We start from the raw sequence: 20,598 nt of genomic DNA on the forward strand, positions 1-20,598 counted from the left end.
TCTCTTTGAGCTCTTTTTGAGCTCAGTACAACTCAAAAATTATTCAGTTAAGACTTCTTATTAGACTGTTCTGTTCTAGGGACTGGGAATTAAAGATGATTAAGATAGTCCCTGCTATTGAGCTGTTCATGATCTACCTGGGAAAATATACATTAGAATGTGACAAATGCTGTAAAAGTACTAAAAAGGGATTCTAGTGCCTCTCAGAAAGATAATTTAGGCTAACCTAGAAGTTCAGGGAGAACTTTTTAAATAAGATAATTCAGCTGAGAAAACAAAAGATTATTCAGCTGAGTATTGAAGAATGTACACTATTTATCTAGGTGAAGAAGGTAGAGCAAACTAATTTCAGGAAAGGCTGTGGATTGCATATCCTTGAAAAAGATTTGGTGCAGTGGAGAGAGCCTGGGCTTTGCACCTGCAGAGACGTGCCCTCCAACCCCATCTCATTTACTAGCTGTGTGAACAAATGACATATATCTCTGAGCCTCAGATTCCTCATCTGCGGAGTGGGGTTAATTTTTACAGGGTTATTGTGAGGTCCAAATTAGATGACATTTAGGAAAATTACCTCATGGTACATAGCAGGTACTCAACAAATGTTAGATCTCTTTTGGAAGACTCAAAGAATTGGAGGCGGAGTCCTGTCAGTCATGCGGCAGTGTGGTTCAGAGGTCAGGGGCTGACATACAGGCCAGGTGCTGCGGTACAGGGCTCGCCCTCCCTTTTCTTCATGATCAGTTTCATCGTCATTAAAAGTGTGAGTTCTAGTATAACTACTGTTGCTGTTATCTTTATCCTGCATCACCTTTTATAAAAATTCTCTCTTGTCCACCAACACTAGCCACACCACATGGTGTCTGAGCTGCTGTTTGCTCACAGCGCTTACATACCTAATTGAGCCTCAGCAGTTGTTTACATGTCCAGTGTTTTGAAATTTGAGAGGCTGACCTGAGTCAGGAACTAGAACTACAGAGACAACTCAGTACTATCTATGCTGAACTCCTGGAAATGGCAGAAATTCTCACCATTATGGCCAGGTACTTGGTCTAAAATATCAAATCTGCCTTAAAAGGCAGGAGGCTAGAGGGCTAAGCTTCTAAGTGAAGATGATTTATTCATTCAGAGCTTAACTCTGTGGACTTGACAAAGGGACATTGACAGTCTCTTAATTTCATCCCTTCACTTTAAAGTTAAGACTGTGGACCAGGGAGGTTACAGCGTCTGTTGGTAGCAGAGGGAATGAAAGATGAGAAGAAAAATGAGTAATGGTTCTGTTTACAATTGCTCTATCACAAAATTGTTTCATTTGACATTCCTAGCAACCTTGTAGGTAGAAAATATTATCCCATTTAACAGGTAAGAAAGCCAGGGCTCAGAACGTCTGAGTTCCCAGAGTCACTTAGGTGACCACAGTAGAGCTGGAATGCAGCGGTGGGTATTCCAACCACCAGCTAGAATTGAGATTTTTGACAGAGTACTTATTTCACCTTATCACAATGCCTCTCGTTGGTCTTAAAGGGGGTTCTCTTCAGTTCCCCAGGGGTATCTAGGGAAGGAAGTTAAGTCTCTTGTTTTTTCCTGGATCTCCTCCTTAAGCAGTGGCACCTGGAGTGGAACTTTCCAAATCATTGCAATTTAAAATGGTATAAGTCACTTCATATAAAATATATTAGAGGTGTTCATTGAATTCCACATCAACTTCTTTATCTGTTATGAAAATTGGATACTCTCTTATTTTGGTGCCTTGCTTCTGTACAGTGTGGCTTTAGACTCAAGCAAACTAAGCTTTAAATCCCAGCCCTGCCACTTCCTGACTTTCATGTGACCTTGAGCAAGTCACTTCACCTCTCTGAGCCCACCTTTATCATCTGTAAAGCAGGGATCATAATGCCCATGTCCAGGCTTTTGTGCAGATGACACGTATATGAGACACTAGGCACCATTCCTGACACACGGTAGGCACTCAGTGGATGTTGTATTTCCCCTCTTCCTCCCTTCTCACCATTCCCCTTTCCACATCAGATAAAAAGACTCCCTACTTTGCTCCAGTAAAACTGTTCCTTACATCTTGAGGAGCTCCCTTTCTACACTCCCTCTCATCCTGAGAAACGGAGTTTGAATGTGGCAGATACCATTAGGTGGGAAAGTACTGCATCAGGGGAGCCTGATTTCAAGTCTTGGCAAGTTACTTTTCTCTGAGCTTCCATCCCTCATTTTAACTGTGAAGGTGGTTGAAATGAAAATGTTAGGAAAGTGCTTTGCAAACGACCAGATACTCTTCAAATCTAAGTTTTGTACAGCAGATGCTTCTTACACCATTAATTTATGGTGGTGGTTTTTCTTAATAGGCTATCAAAAGAGCTTCTTTTGGACCCTCAACAAACCCTGGTCTTCAAAGTTTGGCATAAAGGAGGTATGAACTCTATTCTGTGAATTTCTATCTGTGAAAATAAGTTCACGTCCTGTTGACAATTTCCCAATCCTTTTCTTTTTTTAACCAGGTGAAACCATGGCACTTGTGATGCAGGGAACACATGTATGTGGTAGAGGGAATCTCGCGGAAAGCCACATTATTCTCCTAGGGAATTTAAATCCTTAGAAGTCATGTCATTTTGTTTGACTACTTACTTGGTGTAGGAATCCAAGTACATTTAATCTTTCCAATTGTATCTTAACAGTCACAGTGTACAGCCTGCCATCCACAAGTGATTTCTCCCCCTTTGTATGATGTTACACCTTCTATTGACTCTGGCTTATTAACCAAGACCCCAGCGTTTTTAAACAGCACGTAAGACTAGAGTCTTTCTCTCCAGGATGGAGGTGCTGACATCATGGTCCTTGAACCTAGTTTTATTTAGCTACCATTATTAAGAGGCATAATTCAACAACATTAAGAGCACAGACCCTAAAGCCACACTCTTGGGATTCAGATACCAGTCCTTACCCCTTACAAGGTAGTATGACCTTGGGTGAATGACTTAATTTCTCTTTGCTTCGGTTTCTTTATTTATGAAATAGTGATAATACTACCTACCTCAGTAGAATTAAATGAATGCCTGATACTTAGTAAAACCATCTCAGTTTTTATCGTTCTTATTAGTGAATGGCAATATGCTGAGAGCTTTACAAACATCTCTAATCCTGCAAGGTAAAAACGTAATTCATTCAGTGTTATAAATGTAACAGCTGAGGCCCAAGCAAGTTTGGGGGCTTGACTAAGGTCACATACCTATTAATCAGTGGAGCCAGGATTTGAACTTAGTTCTTTTTTTTTTCCCCGTTTTATTTTATGTATTTATTTATTTATTTTTAACGTGAACAGTCTCATTTCTTTCCCTTTTTTTTTAAATTATGTTCAGTTAGCCACTGTACAGTACATCACTAGTTTTTGATGTAGTGTTCAGTGATTCATTAGTGACATTGGACGGGAAGAGTGAGTGGATGAGGACATCCAGCTATCTCACAACTTCTATACTTAGAAAATTTTGTCTTAAGTAAATCCCTCCTATAAATCTAGTTCCTTTAACATTCATAACTAGGGCCTAGTTTCCAGACCTTCAGTTGCTTTGAGTCTACAGCATTACAGTTTTTATTTGCCAGTGGTAAGTTTCAGAGCTAACCCCAGAGCCTAATAAACACCTGAGAGTAGCCAGTGTGTAAAGGAAATTGACTTCCCTATCTCTCCTCTAGTGCTTCTGTTTGGAAATGATGCTGTAAATCCAATTTTGATGATTTGTCCCATGCTCCTGCCTTGGATTCACTTATCATGTCCCCCACCTAACCTCATAAATGTGGCAGGAACTGATCATAAATCCATTTTCTCTGAATCAACACAAGGAATTCCTGCTGCATTTAACTAGGCTTCACCCTCTCTAAAGTACTCCAGAGATTGTCAAGCAAACTAGGGTTTGCCTCAATTCAGCACTTACTGTAACAAGAAAAAAAAAAAAAAGAATAATTTTGGTCTTATACAGACCTGGATTCAAATTTTGGCTCTGCCATTTACAAATTACATGACCTTAGCCAAAACACCTTACCTATTTGAGCCTTTGTTTCCTTCTTAATAAAATCAGGATAATAGTACCTGCCCTACAGGATTTTTATAAGGATTAGAGATAATATTTATAAGATATTTGGCACATAATTGGTACTTAATAAATGGAGCTATTTTTATTATGCCTACTATGTGTCAGGTACTGTGCTAGGGCTCTTCGGTATAGAGAAGAACAAAATACATTCCCTATCTTCTAAGACCCCTAGAGAATCCTGTAAAACCCTGTTGTATATGGAGATAGGGAAAATGCTAGACCCAACTGACCACACTTACCTAGCTCTGTCTCTCAGTGGAGGCTGATGCCTCTCTTCCCTTCACTCCATCCTTTCCACACAGCCTCAGCTATGCAAACCAGACCAAGCTGTGTTCAATAAATATTTGAGTTCCTACTCTATGCTAGGCACTATGGTAAGTGCTAGGGATTCAAAGGTAAAATAAAGCATGCATGGTCTCTGTCCTCATGGAGCTTGTGTCTCGGGGGGAGACAAACAATTAGGGGATAGTATGATTAGGCAAATATAGGGTGTTCTGGTAGGGGATATCTAACTCAGACTGAGGATGTCAGAGAAGGCTTCCTGGAGCATACTTCAGCTGAGAAACGAAGGGACATGACATAGTATAGTCAGAGGCAACAGCAGATACAAAAGTCTGGACTAAAGAAAGAGTATGAAGTAAGTTTGAGATCATTGGAACATAAAACTACAAAGAAAGAATGATGGGTTGTCCCGCTAAATATGATATTAAACTGAGCTCTTCAAAGCTATTGTTTTTCTCAATGATCAACTTAGCCTGATTTCTCCTCAGGTATGTTTAAGATGTAGTGCTTTGATGTTCGGAAAACCCTCAGCATGTTACCTAACGTTACAGTCTGTCAAGAGCAGGCTGTGCTTGGATGACCAAATAAAGCAAGATTATTTTTCGTTGCAAAGCTATAAAAAAATTCTTTGGAGTGAAGATTAATGGTTCTAGCCATCATTCTTCACTCCCGTTGGGTAAGAATTACTTGACTCCTACTCTGAGGAACACAATGTCAAATGTTCCTAGACTCTTAAAGACTGTCCAAGTTGAAGAGGATCTTAAATCTGGTTCAGTCCTTCTCGTTGTATATATGAGACTAGAGGTTTGGGGAGTTGAAGTGTTTCAGTTCAAAGCCACACTCAGAGTAGCTGTTCTGGTGCACTGCTTCTCTGTCCCACCCTACGATGGCCAGTTCGTTTGTGTTCTCAGTGGTTGTTTATCAACTTCTTCATGATGTGGGAAGATTTATGCTGGGAGTGGAGAGTATAGGACACATCAGGAGAATGATACTTGGTCTCAGCTTTTTGGTAGGTCCCAGTCTAAAGAAGAGCAAGCTGTCTAAACAAAGGTTAGACAGTGTGTAATGAGTGCAGTGTCACCAGCGGCATGGACAAGAAGCTGGGAAAACTAATGACCACTCCTCTTAAAAATTTGCATTCCTTGGTTTATTTAGCAAAGTGAAAATTGAGAATTGTGTCCCATGTTTGGTAGTCAGCCTTTGATATTCATTATAGGGAATGGAGCCTATACAAAACAAGAACTTGTGGGGCCTGTTTGTCTCCAGCTACTTCCGTGTCAGAAATGAGGAACAAGAAACAATGAGTCTGAGAACAAAGGTCGTTGCATGGTCACTTGTCCAGTCAAGAAGGGGTCTTCTTACTCATTAAGGGCAGCCCTGTTACAAGCCTGAGTCCAGGCTCTTATTTTGCACCATGTACTGGTTTTCCAGGGGGTTATTTGTCTTTCTTTTGTGATTTGTATCACTTTTGTTCTTAATTAAATATAATACATATATATGTTACAGAGAATTTGAAAAATACAGACAAGTATGAATGGGAAAATGCAAATCCCTCATAATTCCAAGGGTGATGGTCTTTCAAATGATTTCTTTCAAGACCCACTGCCCTGAGGAAAATCAATGAGACATGATAACGTAGGGAAAAGAGTGTTGCTGTTTAAGATTGTTTTCCAGTTGCCTATATCAAGAGAACAAAACTCTGCTAGCTTTTCCCTGCCATACAAAAAGGGAATTCATGATAGTGAAAGTAGGCTTTCTCTCTCGTTCTTATTATCTGTCTTCTCTGTTGATTTTGGAATCACTGAAACCCCTGCCCTACCCACAGTCCCCTGAATCAGCTTCTCTGTGCGCAGCATCTAATGTCTATGGCAAGCCTTGCCCAGCCACACTGCCCAGCTCTTCTCTTTCCCCCACAGATGAGGAGAGGGTGATTGGCTTTGCCTCAGTGGACCTCTCCCCACTCCTTTCTGGCTTCCAGTTTGTCTGTGGCTGGTACAACATCACAGACTTCAGTGGAGAGTGCCAGGGGCAGATAAAAGTTGCTGTCTCCCCTCTGGAGAGTTTGATGCACTTCAAAGAAGAAAGACAATCAAGACGTGGGGTGGAGACCCCAGGATCACTGGTACGTATCCTGATTCACAGTCTTAATCAGTGTAAGGGTTCTGCTGAGCAAAATTTGTAAGAAGATCCTTTACGTGTCTTTGGTACTTTCCAGCTTAAAAAACACATTATGTATTTGTGTCTCATAATGACCGCATAACCAGTTTAGGGTGACAAAAATTACACAGTGGCATACATAGTGGAATTACACAGTGGTGATGGATGCACACTCTGAATATACTAAAACCACTGAGTTTCTGAACAATTTCAAAGGATGAACTTTATAATACATTAATTATATCTCAATTGAAAAAATTGTTTTTATTTAAGTACAGTTGCCACACAGTGTTACCTTAGAATCAGCTGTATAACACAGTGCTTGGACGAGTTTATATATTATGCTGTGCTCACCGCAAGTGCAGCCCCCATCTGTCGCCAAACAATGCCATTACGATATCGTTGCCTGTATTATCTGATGTGCTTTTTATGCCCATGGCTTATTCCATAACTCTGTCTCCCACTCCCCTTCACTGATTTTGCCCATCCCCCTCCCCTCTAGCAGCCGGTTTGTTCTCTGTATTTATGGGTCTGTTTCTGCTTTTTTGTCTGTTTATTAATTTCTTTTGTTTTTTAGATTCCACATATAGGTGAAATCATAGGGTATTTGTCTTTCTCTGTCTTATTTCACTTAGCATCATACCCTTTAGGTCCATCCATGTTGTCACAAATGGCTGTATCTCAGTTTTTAAATAAAATAAGATTAATTGCAGCATGGAGTTTGAAACGACATTGGTTGAACTTTTTAAAAACTCTATTACATTAAAAGCATTGTGGGTTTTTTTTTTTAATTTTTATTTATTTGTCAGAGAGAGAGAGATAAAGTGCACAAGCATCTGGGAAACAAACAGGGTTTTAGAGGGGTGGCAGGTGGGAGGATGGGCTAGCCCGGTGAAGGGTAGTAAGGAGGGCACATATTGCATGGAGCACTGGGTGTTATACGCAAAAAATGAATCATGGAACACTACATCAAAAACTAAGGATGGGGTGGCACAGCGGTTAAGCATCTGCCTTCGGCTCAGGGCGTGATCCTGGTGTTATGGGATCGAGCCCCACATCAGGCTCCTCTGCTATGAGCCTGTTTCTTCCTCTCCCCCTGCTTGTGTTCCCTCTCTCACTAGCTGTCTCTATCTCTGTCGAATAATAAATAAAATCTTTAAAAAAAAAAAAAAAAACTAAGGATGTACTGTATGGTGACATATCATAATAAAAAATAAATAAGTACATAAATAATAAAGAAAGCGCACAAGCAGGGGGAGCAGCAGAGGCAGAGGAAGAAGCAGGCTCCCTGCTGAGCAAGGAGCCCAATGCTGGACTCCATCCCAGGATCCTGGGATCATGACCTGAGCCAAAGGCAGACGCTTAACCAACTGAGCCACCCAGGCGTCTCTAAGATCATTGTTTTAACAAAACAGAGGATCATAGGGGAAGAGAAGAAAAAAAACAAGGTAAAATCAGAGAGGGAGACAACCTATAGGAGACTCTTAATCACAGGAAACAAACTGAGGGTTGCTGGAGGGGCCGGGGGGGTGGGGGAGATGGGGTAACTGGGTGATGGACATTAAGGAGATCAGGTGATGTAATGAGCACTGGCATTATATAAACTGATGAATCACTGACCTCTACTTCTGAAATCAGTAATACATTATATGTTAAATTTTTTGAATTTAAATAAAAATTTTTGGGATGCCTGGGTGGCTCAGTCAGTTAAGCATCTCCCTTTGGCTCAGGTCATGATCCCAGTGTCCCGGGATGGAGTCCCACATCAGGTTCCTTGCTCAGTGGAGAGCCTGCTTCTCCCTCTGTCTGCTGCTCCCCCTGTTTTTGCGCGTGCTGTCTCTCTGACAAAGAAAATCTTCAAAAAATAAATAAATATTATTTAAATGTCAAAAAAGTAAAATCATTGTTCTATCTTATAAAAATATAAAGAGAGGGAATGGAAAGAGGGGAATCAACGATAGTAAATACAGACACTCTTTCCAGGAGTTTAAGTATAAAAGAAGGGAGAATTTTCCAGACTGTCCTAGATGGGGGAGCTCTATCAAAGCAAAGATTGTAGGGCTTTTTCATCTCTCTTATGCATGCCTGGCCCAGGGTGTGGCAGGGTGGGGTCAGTAAGTATTGAATGCATGGATGACTGCATGAGAAACTGACAAAGAGTTAAATAATTGCTGCGTAAGAAGATCTTTTCTTCACATCAGCCCTGGTAATCATGAGACAAGAAATACCACAGCCAGATGATCCTCCCATGTAAAGTAAAATGATATTCAGTCAGGAGTCCACAAACTAGCTGAAAGAGCAGGAGCATAAATACAAATAAAGCAACTAAAAAGCAATCTGATAGCATGGTATATTAAATAGGGATAATAGGGGCGCCTGGGTGGCACAGCGGTTAAGCATCTGCCTTCGGCTCAGGGCGTGATCCCGGCATTCTGGGATCGAGCACCACATCAGGCTCCTCCGCTGGGAGCCTGCTTCTTCCTCTCCCACTCCCCCTGCTTGTGTTCCCTCTCTCGCTGGCTGTCGCTCTCTGTCAAATAAATAAATAAAATCTTTAAAAAAATAAAATAGGGCTAATAATAGTACCTACCTCATAAGATTATTGTGAAGTTTAAATGAGAAAATGCATGTAAATTGCTTGGCATAGCATCCAACACATAGAAAATGCTCAGTAAATTATATTTATCTACATACAGTAAATTTTTTAAACACAAATTTACAAATTTATTTATACTTCTTTGTTCTGAAAGGATTTGTGGTGACAGGTATACCATTTTTCTCATTGTTTCTACAGATCCCAATATATAGCCCCTTTTCCTTCCCTGCCTCTGATATGTATGCTGCACTCCCCAGCTGTGTTGCAAGATGGACCCCAGAACAACTTGCTCACACCTCATCAAAGGAACTTGATTTCTCCTCTCCTGGGAGGTGAGTGAATTTTTGATGGGAAGGAAGAGAGTTGGAAGTCTGCTAACTGGTTCTTCATTTCTTTCTTTCCCTTATTGAAGAAAGAAACAGGGAAAGGACAGGGAGGAAGACAGGGAAAGAGCTTTGTTGATCTTCTGTCACAACCCCTGGGAACTCCAGGATCCTATGAAAGCAAATTTTTTTTTATAAGATAGGAAACTAGAACTTTTACTGCTATCAAAAGGGTAGCTTCAGTGGAAAGGACGCTTTTCTCTTTTCCTCAGAGGCCTTTAACCTTTATCCCTAAAATCAGTCATCAGATGTCTGAGATCTTTCCCTTTCCAAACCTAGGAACCAGGATATTTTATAAAAAGCCACTGGCCCATCCAGATGCTTCAACACGCCAACCATGGACATGCATATGGATATCAGGGCTAGAGCATATTCCATTCTCTCAAAGGGCAGGGTCTAGGAATAACATTGCTGCTTTCCACCCCACTCCCTTCCTGGCCCTAGTGCCATTGTCATCCCCCTGCCTCCACCAGCCTTTCCTGTGTCTCTCTCTCTACTTCAGGAATAAGGCAGAAGATCTTCTCCTACAACAGCCATTCCTACAGCAGCAGTTATGAGTAGACCCTTTATTCTAGAAAGTCACTCTAACACCGCTTAGCCCCTCAAAGTCCCATTTCAGTGCTGTGTAGCTCTCTCTCTGCTTACCACATGAAGAGTGCCTCTGCCTCTGTATAAAGGGCTCCCATGTGTCTGTCAAATCCTAGATCACAGGCTTAAATAATTGTTCTGGTATCCTGGTGTAATTTTATGGGTGTTATTTTGACCATAGCCAATCCATTAGACATGGGTAGGATAAGGGTACTGGTACAAGGATAGAAATATAGAATGATAGTGAGGCTATTATTTAGTAATTGTAAAAGCTAAGTTTAGTGGTGTGCTTTTTGTCCACGTAAAAATATTCCTGTTCCAGGGGTGCCTAGGTGGCTCAGTTGGTTAAGTATCTGCCTTCAACTCAGGTCATGATCCCAGGGTCCTGAAATTGAACCCAGCATGAGGCCCTGTGCTCAGCAGGGAGCCTGCTTCTTCCTCTTCCTCTGCCCCTCTCCCCCACTCATGCATGTGCCTGCGTGCACGAGTACTCTCTCTCTCTCTGTCTCTCAAATAAAAAAAATCTTTTAAAACAAAATATCCCCATTCCCACTATAGAAGGACCATATCAAAATGACATATTCTGATCCAGCTAGCCATCTCAGGCTAGCCAAATTGTGGTATAGTCCTACAATGAAATGCTGCTCAAAAGCTTTGCAAAAGGCAATATTGATATACCACAAAATCTCAAAATAATTACGTTGAGAGAGAAGCTAGACAAAAGAGGGTACATTGTATCTGATTCCATTTATATAAAATTCTAGAAAACTCATACTAATCCGTAGTGACAGAAAGCAAACCACTATTCGTCTAGGGTCAAGGGAAGATGAATAGAGTAAGAAAAAGGGAGGAATTATGAAGGACAGAAACTCTTAAGGGTGGTGGATATGTTCATAATCTTAATGTTCTAATGGTTTCTTTAGATGTACACATATGTCAAAACTCATAATATTGTGGCACAAAATTATGTAAATTGGACCAAATAGTTTTGATACTTCTCCTATAAAGCGTTGTTATTTGGTCAATAATTTTTCAGTCCCAATAAAAAATTATAAAAACTTACCTCCTGTGGGGCACCTGGGTGACTCAGTTGGTTAAGCGTCTGCTCTTGGCTCAGGTCACGATCTTGGGGTCCTGGGATCAAGCCCTGTGTCAGGCTCCTTGCTCAGTGGTTAGCCTGCTTCTCCCTCTGCTCCTCCCCACTGCTCATGCTCACTCTCTCTCTCTTTCTATCAAATAAATAAATAAATAATTTTTTTAAAAAATACCTCACATACACTTTAAATATGTGAAATTTATTATATAGTAGTTATATCTCAGTAAAGCAGTTCTCAACATTTCTACTGCAGAACCCTTTTATACTCTTAAAAATTATTGATGACCTCAAAGAGGTTTATTTAGGTAAGTTATATCTACCTATTTTTACCATATTAGAAATTTACACTGAAAACTTTTTTCTAAGGATTTATTTATTTATTTCAGAGAGAGAGAGGGAGAGAGCACACGTAAATGGGGAGGGAGGCAGAGGGAGAGAATCGTCAAGCAGACTCCGCGCTGAGTGTGGAGCCCCACACAGGGTCAGTCTCATGACCCCGAGATTACGACATGAACCGAATCAAGAGTCGGACACTTAACGAACTGAGCCACCCAGGCACCCCTAAACTGAGAACATTTTAAAATATAATACACAAAATCAATTGTTTATTTGTATATTAACAGTGAGTAAGCCAAAATGAAATTGAGAAAGCAGTTCTATTTACAGTACATCAAAAATAATCAAATACTTAGGGGCGCCTGGGTGGCTCAGTCGTTAAGCGTCTGCCTTCGGCTCAGGTCATGATCCCAGGGTCCTGGGATCAAAGCCTGCATTGGGCTCCCTGCTCTGCTGGGAGCCTGCTTCTTCCTCTCCCACTCCTCCTGCTTGTGTTCCCTCTCTCGCTGGCTGTCTCTCTCTGTCAAATAAATAAATAAAATCTTTAAAAAAAAAAATAATAATAATAATAATAAAATACTTAAAAAATAAATTTAACAAAAAAACTCCAAAATTTATTCTCTGAAAACTGCAAAACATTGTTGAAAGAAATTAAAGGAGGATTAATAAATGGAAGGACATCCCATGTTCACAGATTGGAAGACTTAATATTGTTAAGATGGCAGTATTCCCCAAATTGATCTACAGATTCAACACACTGTCTATTATTTTCCCTGCTGGATTTTTCATGGAAATGGGCCAGCTAGTCCTAAAATTCATATGGAAATTCAAGGGACACAGAATAGGCAGAAGTCTTGCAAAAGAAGAAATTCCTAATTTCAAAACTTAACACAAAGCTACAGTAAACAGTACAGTGTGCTACTGGTATAAGGATAGAAATCTAGATCAGTGGAATAAATTGCCAGTCCAGAAGTAAACCCATGTGCCAAGGATGCCAAGATGTCAAAGGTGCCAAGATGGTTTAATGAGGAAAGAAAAGTCTTCAGCAAATGGTGCTGGAGCAACTGTATACCCACATGCAAAAGATTGAAGTTGGATCCCTTCTTCACACTGTATACAAAAATTAACTCCAAAAGGATCATATATCTAAATGTAAGAGCTAAAACTATAAAACTCTTAGAAGAAAACAGGAGTAAATCTTCCTGACCTTAGATTAGGCAGATGATTCCTTACATAAGACACAAAAAGCAGAAGCAACAAAAGAAAAAGTAAATTGGATTCATCAAAATTAAAAACTTTTATGCCACAAATGACACCATTAACAAAATAAAAAGGCAACCCATAGAATGGGAGAAAATATCTGCAAACCATAGATACAATGAGACTTATATCCAGCATATATAAAGGATTCCTATAACAATAATTAAAAAGCAAATAACCCAATTAGAAATGAACACAAAGGAGTGCCGGGTGGCTTAGTCAGTTAAACGCATCTGCCTTCGGCTCAGGTCATGATCCCAGGGTGCTGGGATCAAGCCCCATGTTGGGCTCCCTGCTCAGCAGGGAGTTTGCTTCTCCCCCTCCCTTTCCCTGCCCTGTGCTCGTGCTCCCTCGCTCTCTATCTCTGTCAAATAAATAAGTAAAATCTAAAAAAACAACAACAGTAACAACAAATGATCTGAATAGACAGATGTCCAAATGGCTAATAAGCACATGAAAAGATACTTAACATCATTAACCATCAGGAAAATGATGAAATCCATAATGAGACACCACTTCACACCCACTACAATGATTATATCAAAAAGACAAATATCACAAGTGTTGGGAGGATGTAGGAAAACTGGAGCCCTCATACATGGTTGTTGGGATTTTAAAATAGTGCAGCTGCTTTGGAAAACAGTCTGGCACTTCCTTTTAAAAGGTTAAACATAGAGTAGTCATACGATCCAATAATTCCACCTCTAGGTGTATACCCAAGAAAAGTAAAATCATATGTGCACACAAAAACATGTACATGAGTGTTTGCTGTAGCAGGACTGCTTACACCTTCAAAATGGAAACAACCAAAATGTCCATCATCTGATGAGTAGATAAACAAAATGTGTTATCTCTTTATAATGGAAGATTATTCAGCCATGAGAAGGAATGAATTACTGATAAATGCTGCAGCATGGGTGAAGCTTAGAAACATGCTAAATGGAAGAAGGCAGTCACAGAATACTATATATGGTTATTGCTCCATTTATATGAATTATTCAGATTAGGCAAATCTACAGAATCAGAAAGTAGATTAGCACTTGCCTAGAGCTGGGAGGTTTGGGTTGAGGGTTTGGGGGAGTGGAGGAAATGTGGAGTGATTGCTGATGGGTATAGAGTTTCTTTTGGGGATGATGAAAATATCCTAAAATTGTGGTGGTAGTTACACAACTCTGAATATACTAAAAACCATTGAGTTTACACTTTCACTAGGTGACTTTTGTGTGAATTATAGCTCAATGAAGCTGTTATTTAAAGAGAAGACAATTATTGCTGGAGTCAAGTTCATGAATACCTTGCTAAGAAATTTGAAATTTGTTTCATAGATTAAAAAAATAGAGAAACCACCGCAGCTGTGTCAAATTCAGTGCCTGCCCACCCCGTGGCTGGCACTGGCCTGAAAGGCTGCCACAAAAACACTGTGACCCATGGGCCCTGATCCCCCATGCTGGGCCTCAGGGATAAATTTGGTCACAGACACCTCACCCCCCCTTCCCCCCACCCAGAAAAGAGAAACAAAAGCTAGAAAGAAACAAATAGGGAATAGGTTAGTACAAAAATGCTTATTAGAACGGTGCTTGGCACATTAAATAAGGACTCCATAGATAGTGTTGTTGTTATTGTTATTTCAGACCTATGTTTTTAAAAAAATCACTCAAGCTATAATGTGGAGAATTTATTAAAAGAGAATGGGTAACACTTAAATCGATGGAAACAAGCAGAAAATCAATAGGAAAACAGTGGCTTTGACGGACACATTGGACCAGATGGATTTAACAGATATATTCAGAACATTCCATCCTAAAACAGCAGAATTACACATTCATTTCAAGTGCACATGGAACATTCTCCAGAGGAGATCACATATTAGGCCACAAAACAAGTTTCAACAAATTTTAAAAGGCTGAAGTCATATTATCTATTCTGACCACCACACTATGAAACTAGAAGTCAACCACAAGAAAACACCTGGAAACACCACAAAATACATGCAGGTTAAAAATCATGCTGCTAAACAGTGAATGGGTCAACCAAGAAATCAAAGAAGAAATCAAAAAGTACACGGAGAGAAATGAAAATGAAAACACAACAGTCCAAAATCTTTGGGATGCAGCAAAAGCTGTTCTAGGAGGGAAGTTTATAGCAATACAGACCTACCTCAAAAAGCAAGAGAAATCTCAAAAAAACAGCCTAACATTACACCTAAAGGAGCTCAAAAAGAGGCGCCTGGGTGGCTCAGCCGTTAAGTGTCTGCCTCCAGCTCGGGTCTTGATCCCAGGGTCCTAGGATCAAGCCCTGTGTCAGGCTCCCTGCTCAGAGGGAAGCCTGCTTCTCCCTCTCCCACTCCCCCTGCTTGTGTTCCCTCTCTCGCTTATCTATCAAACAAATAAATAAAATCTTTAAAATAAAAAATAATAAAGCTCAAAAAGAGAAAACAAAACCCAAAACCAGCAGAAGGAAGGAAATAATAAAGATTAGAGCAGAAATAACTGATATAGAAGGTAGAAAAACAATAGAACATATTAATGAAACCATGAACCGTTTCTTTGAAAAAAATCAACAAAACTGATAAATCTCTAGCCAGATTCATCCAAAAAAAAAAAAGAGCGGGGCACCTGGGTGGCACAGCGGTTAAGCGTCTGCCTTCGGCTCAGGGCGTGATCCCGGCATTCTGGGATCAAGCCCCACATCAGGCTCCTCTGCTATGAGCCTGCTTCTTCCTCTCCTTCTCCCCCTGCTTGTGTTCCCTCTCTCGCTGTCTGTCTCTATCTCTGTCAAATGAATAAATAAAATCTTTAAAAAAAAAAAAAAAAGAGAGAGAAGGGACTCAATATCACAAATGAAAGAGGAGAGATAATAACCAACACCACAGAAATACAAACAATTGTAAGAAAATACTAAGAAAAATTATATGCCAACAAATTGGACAACCTAGAAGAAATGGATAAATTCCTAGAAACATATAACCTACCAAACTGAAGCAGGAAGAAATAGAAAATTTGAACAGAACGATTACCAGCAATGAAATTGAATCAGTAATCAAAAAAACTTCCCCAACAAACAAAAGTCCAGGACCAGAGAGCTTCACAGGGGAATTCTACCAAACATTTAAAGAGTTAGGGGGCACCTGGGTAGCTCAGTCGGTTATGCATCCGACTCTTGATTTCAGCTCAGGTCATGATCTCAGAGTCGTGGGATCGAGCCCCGCGTCGGGCACTGCAGTCAGCTCAGAGCCTACTTAGGACTCTCACCCTAAATAAATGCACTCTCAATAAATGAATCAATCAATAAATCTATCAATCTTGTTTTAAAAAATAAAGAAGAGTTAGTACCTATTCTTCTCAAACTATTCCAAAAAATAGAAGAGGAAGGAAAACTTCCGTATTCATTTCATGAGGCCAGTATTACCCTGATACCAAAACCAGATAAAGACACTACATAAAAAGACGACTACAGACCAATATCTCTCATGAACACAGATACAAAAATCCTTAACAAAATATTAGCAAACTGAATCCAACAGTGCATTAAAAAAAAACCATTCCCCACAATCAGGTGGGATTTGTCTCCGGATGCAAGCCTGGTTCAGTATTTGCAAATCAGTGTGATATACCAGCATCAATAAGAAAAAGGATAAAAACCATATGATCATTTCAATAGATACAGAAATAGCATTTGACAAAATATAACATCCATTCATGATAAAAAAAAAAAAAGCTCTCAACAGAGTAGGTTTACAGGGAACACAATTCAATATAATAAAGGCTTCATATGAAAAACCCACAGCTAACACCATACTTAAAGGGGGGAAGACTGAGAGCTTTTCCCCTGAGGTCAGGAATAAGACAAGGATGTCCACTCTCACCACTTTTAGTCAACAAAGAACTGGAAATCCTACCCACAGCAATCAGAAATAAACAACAGAAAGAAATACAAGGCATTCCAATTGGTAAGGAAGAAGTAAAACTTTCACTATTTGCAGGTGACATGATACTATATATAGGAAAGCCTAAAGACACCACCAAAAAACTATTAGAATAAATGAATTCAGTAAGATCATAGGATACAAAATCAATATAAAGAAATTTGTTGCATTTTTTTACATTAATAATAAAGCAGCAGAAAGAGAAATTAAGGAAACAAAACAAAAAGACAATCGCATTTACAGTTGCACCAAAAATAGTAAAGTACTTAGGAATAAATCTAACCAAAGAGGTCAAAGGACCTATACTCTGAAAACTATAAAATACTGATGAATGAAATAAATAGAAGATGACACAAAGAAATGGAAAGACAGTGTCTCCTCGGTGGCTTAGTTGGTTAAGCGTCCAGCTCTTGATCTCAGCTTAGGTCTTGATCTCAGCTTAGGTCTTGATCTCAGGGTTGTGAGTTTAAGCCTCACATTGGGCTCCACGCTGGGTGTGGGGCCTACTTTAAAAAATGAAAAGAAAAATGGAAAAACCTTGCATGCTCATAGATTGGAAAAACAAATAGTGTTAAAATGTTTATACTGTCCAAGGCAATCTACGCATTTACTGCAGTCTCTATCAAAACACCAATAGCATTTTTCCAGAACTAGAACAAACAATCTTAAAATTTGTATGGAACCAGAAGAGACCTGAATAGCCAAAGCAATCTTGAAAAAGAAAAGCAAAGCTGGAGGCACCACAATTCTGGACCCTAAAGTTATACTACAGAGCTGTATAACCATAACGAGATATCACCTCACACCTGTCAGAATGGCTAAATCAACAGCACAAGAAGCAGATATGGGCAAGGATGTGGAGCAAAAGAAGCCTCATGCACTGTCGGTGGGAATGCAAACTGGTGCAGCCACTGTGGAAGACAGTATGGAGGTTCCTCGAAAGTTAAAAATAGAGGCACCTGAGTGATTCAGTTGGTTAAGAGTTTGCCTTTGGCTCCGGTCACCATAGAGAACAAACGGATGGTTACCAGAGGGGAGGTGGGTGTGGGGGGATGGGTGGAACAGTGAAGGGGACTAAGAGTACACTTGTCTTAATGAGCACTGAGTAATGTATGGAACTGTTAGTTAAATCTCTGTTATACACCCGAAACTAATATAACACTGTATGTTAACTACACTGGAACTAAAATTTAAAGAGAGAGAGAGAAAAATAAAGGAGTAAGACTGAAGGCAGGATTATTTGGAAGATCAAGAATTAATGAAGCCAGAACTGTGGTAATGGGGATGGATTTGCAATACCGTTTTAGGAGGGTCATTTGTTGATTGTCACGTTGCGAGTTCTCTTATTGGTTGGGAATTTATTTGGGCCCCATTTATTCCTGACAGAGGTGGTCCCACAAGAAGTCAGGCATCACGCCATGAAGAGCATGTGCAGAATATCCGCCGATTTCATGAATCCTTGCAGCAGGGAGAGGCAGTTTTGCCACGTGATGACAAACTGACCACATTGCCTTTGTCCTCCCGTACTTCCATTCTGACTTCTCTCAGGTAAGGCTCTGTGCTGGGAAAGGACACAGGAAACCGTAGTGAAGCACAAGGTCATGCATGGGCAGTGGCAGCCGGCAGCCCTGTTTTTCTATCTGCTGCCACGGCCCTGGGAGGCTGGGGAGGGGCCAAGTCTAGGTTAGTGTTGAATTGGACCCTGGAACCTCTCAGGATTCCTCGTAGATCAATCTTTCTCAAGCTTAGGGCCTTCCGTTCCTTCACAGGCTCTATTACTGATCCAGCTGTTAACACAGGAACTTGAGGTCATTCACCAAATGTAATAACCACCCTCACATCTATACGGCTTCATATCTGCTTCAGGTTTGCAGAGCCTCATCCTGCCCTGGCCTGTCTTCTCACAAGCACTGAATTCTTCCAGACCAGCATCTGTCCTGTTAATGCTTCCCTGTCTCTCAATTTAGTCAGCATCTGAGCCAGAGAAGAAAGGGCCGTTAGAGATCATCTGAGTCAGCCCCTGGGTTATCTAGTAAGAAGTGTGGTGCTGTGAAAAGGCCTTGGCTTCAGAGTCCAGCAGCCTTGGCTTCCGATCCTGGCTCTGCCATTCCCAGAGGAGGAGATAGCCTGTTGCCAGATAATTTTCATGATGTGTGATAAGAGCTGCAGGTTTTCTGGCCAAGGGTAGATGGAGGAATGAGTAACATTCTAAGTTGGTCATGGGAAGATTTAAAGAGGTCACACTTAAACTGGTCTCTGAAGGAACAGGTCAACAAATGTGAAGGACATTCTATGCAGAAAACATGCTAAGACCCAGAGGCATGAAACAGCAAGTCAAGTTTGGAGGAATACCAGCAGTACAGTTAGGAGACAGCTGAGCATAAGATGTAAAGAGCAGGGGGCCTAGTTGGTTGAGCATCTGACTCTTGGTTTCGGCTCAGGTCATGACCTCTTGGGTTGTGGGATTGAGCCCCACTTCGGGCTCTGTGCATGGTGGGGAGGCTGCTTGAGATTCTCTCCCCCTGCCCTCACCCCACTCACATGCCCCGTCTGTCTCTCTCTCAAATAAATAAATCAGTCTTAAAAAAGAAAAAAAGTTGTAAAAAGCAGGGCAAGTTCTGTAGGGCCATCTTGAAGGGCCTTAACCGTCAGCTAAGAGTTTGGACTTTTAGAACAAATGATTCTCAAGTGGAAAGTGATGGGGAGGAGAGGAAGAGAGTGTGTAAAGCTTGAGGAAAAAACATTTGCAGATTTTATATTTGGAAAAAAACTAACCTATTATTTGGTTTCATAAAGCGAACTCAGAAAAGAATTGCCAGAATGTTTTTGATTGGTGGAACGTGGGTTAAAAAGAATTGAACAGTCATGCTATAGACTGTGGGAAACTGTTCAAACTTTAATGTTACAAGGAAGTGGTATGTTCACATTCTCATTTTAGATTCTCAGCTAGAGACTGGAGGCTATTTAAGTAAAACCATGAACAGTGTGGCTGCATTTTATTGGGTCATGCACATAATATATTTTAGAATTCACTGAGAAAAGAGAAAGAAGCTCTCCTACACCCTAGAGCAGTTTCTCTCAGTGTCAGCACCCTTGACATGTGGGCCAGATGTTTGCTGGAGGGCCTGTCTCCCGCATTGCAGGCTGTTCAGCAGCATCCTTGGCCTCTATCCACGAGATACCAGCAGCACCCCTCCCCCGCCCGTGACAACCAGGAATGTCTCCACACATTGCCAGAAGACATCCTGGGGCCACATTGCCACGCTGCAAACCGCTGGTTCTCAACAGAGCAATGGTTCTCAACAGTTAGTGCAGATCAGAATCACATGAAAAGCTTTGTTAAAACAGCGATTGCTGGCAGAAGACAAAAAGGGATCAAAGGTATCCAGATCGGCAAAGAAGAAGTCAAACTGTCTCTCTTTGCAGATGACATGATACTCTATATGGAAAACCCAAAGGAATCCACTCCCAAACTATTAGAAGTTATAGAACAATTCAGTAAGGTGGCAGGATACAAAATCAATGCCCAGAAATCAGTTGCATTTCTATACACGAATAACGAGACTGAAGAAAGAGAAATTAGGGAATCCATCCCATTTACAATAACACCAAAAACCATGCGTTACCTTGGAATTAACTTAACCAGAGACGTAAAGGACCTATATCCTAGAAACTATAGATCACTTTTGAAAGATATTGAGGAAGACATAAAAAGATGGAAAAATATTCCATGCTCATGGATTGGAAGAATTAACATAGTTAAAATGTCCATACTACCCAGAGCAATCTACACTTTCAATGCTATCCCGATCAAAATACCGAGGACATTTTTCAAAGAACTGGAACAAATAGTCCTTAAATTTGTATGGAACCAGAAAAGGCCC

At 40.5% G+C, this 20,598-nt stretch overlaps 1 protein-coding gene and 1 non-coding gene across 6 annotated transcripts in view; both read left to right on the forward strand.

The window, feature by feature from the left end:
* The window catches only part of C2CD3 (C2 domain containing 3 centriole elongation regulator), a 130,594-nt gene that overhangs the window by 83,653 nt on the left and 26,343 nt on the right, over positions 1–20,598 (forward strand). For 4 of the 5 annotated variants that reach the window (XM_019795390.2, XM_011219851.3, XM_011219850.3 and 1 more), the window contains 4 exons: positions 2,352–2,416; positions 6,290–6,495; positions 9,325–9,458; positions 18,101–18,262. In XM_019795390.2, coding sequence (XP_019650949.2) covers positions 2,352–2,416; positions 6,290–6,495; positions 9,325–9,458; positions 18,101–18,262 — 567 coding nt within the window. The remainder of the gene's footprint in view (positions 1–2,351; positions 2,417–6,289; positions 6,496–9,324; positions 9,459–18,100; positions 18,263–20,598) is intronic. The other variant, XM_034666350.1, reaches the window with a different exon arrangement.
* Positions 14,137–14,271, forward strand: LOC117803613. Its single transcript, XR_004627556.1, has one exon. It is a non-coding gene; the product is annotated as a small nucleolar RNA SNORA5 (small nucleolar RNA).

The sequence above is a fragment of the Ailuropoda melanoleuca genome, chromosome 8 (assembly GCF_002007445.2).
Source record: "Ailuropoda melanoleuca isolate Jingjing chromosome 8, ASM200744v2, whole genome shotgun sequence".
NCBI classification, from domain to species: Eukaryota; Metazoa; Chordata; class Mammalia; order Carnivora; family Ursidae; genus Ailuropoda; species Ailuropoda melanoleuca.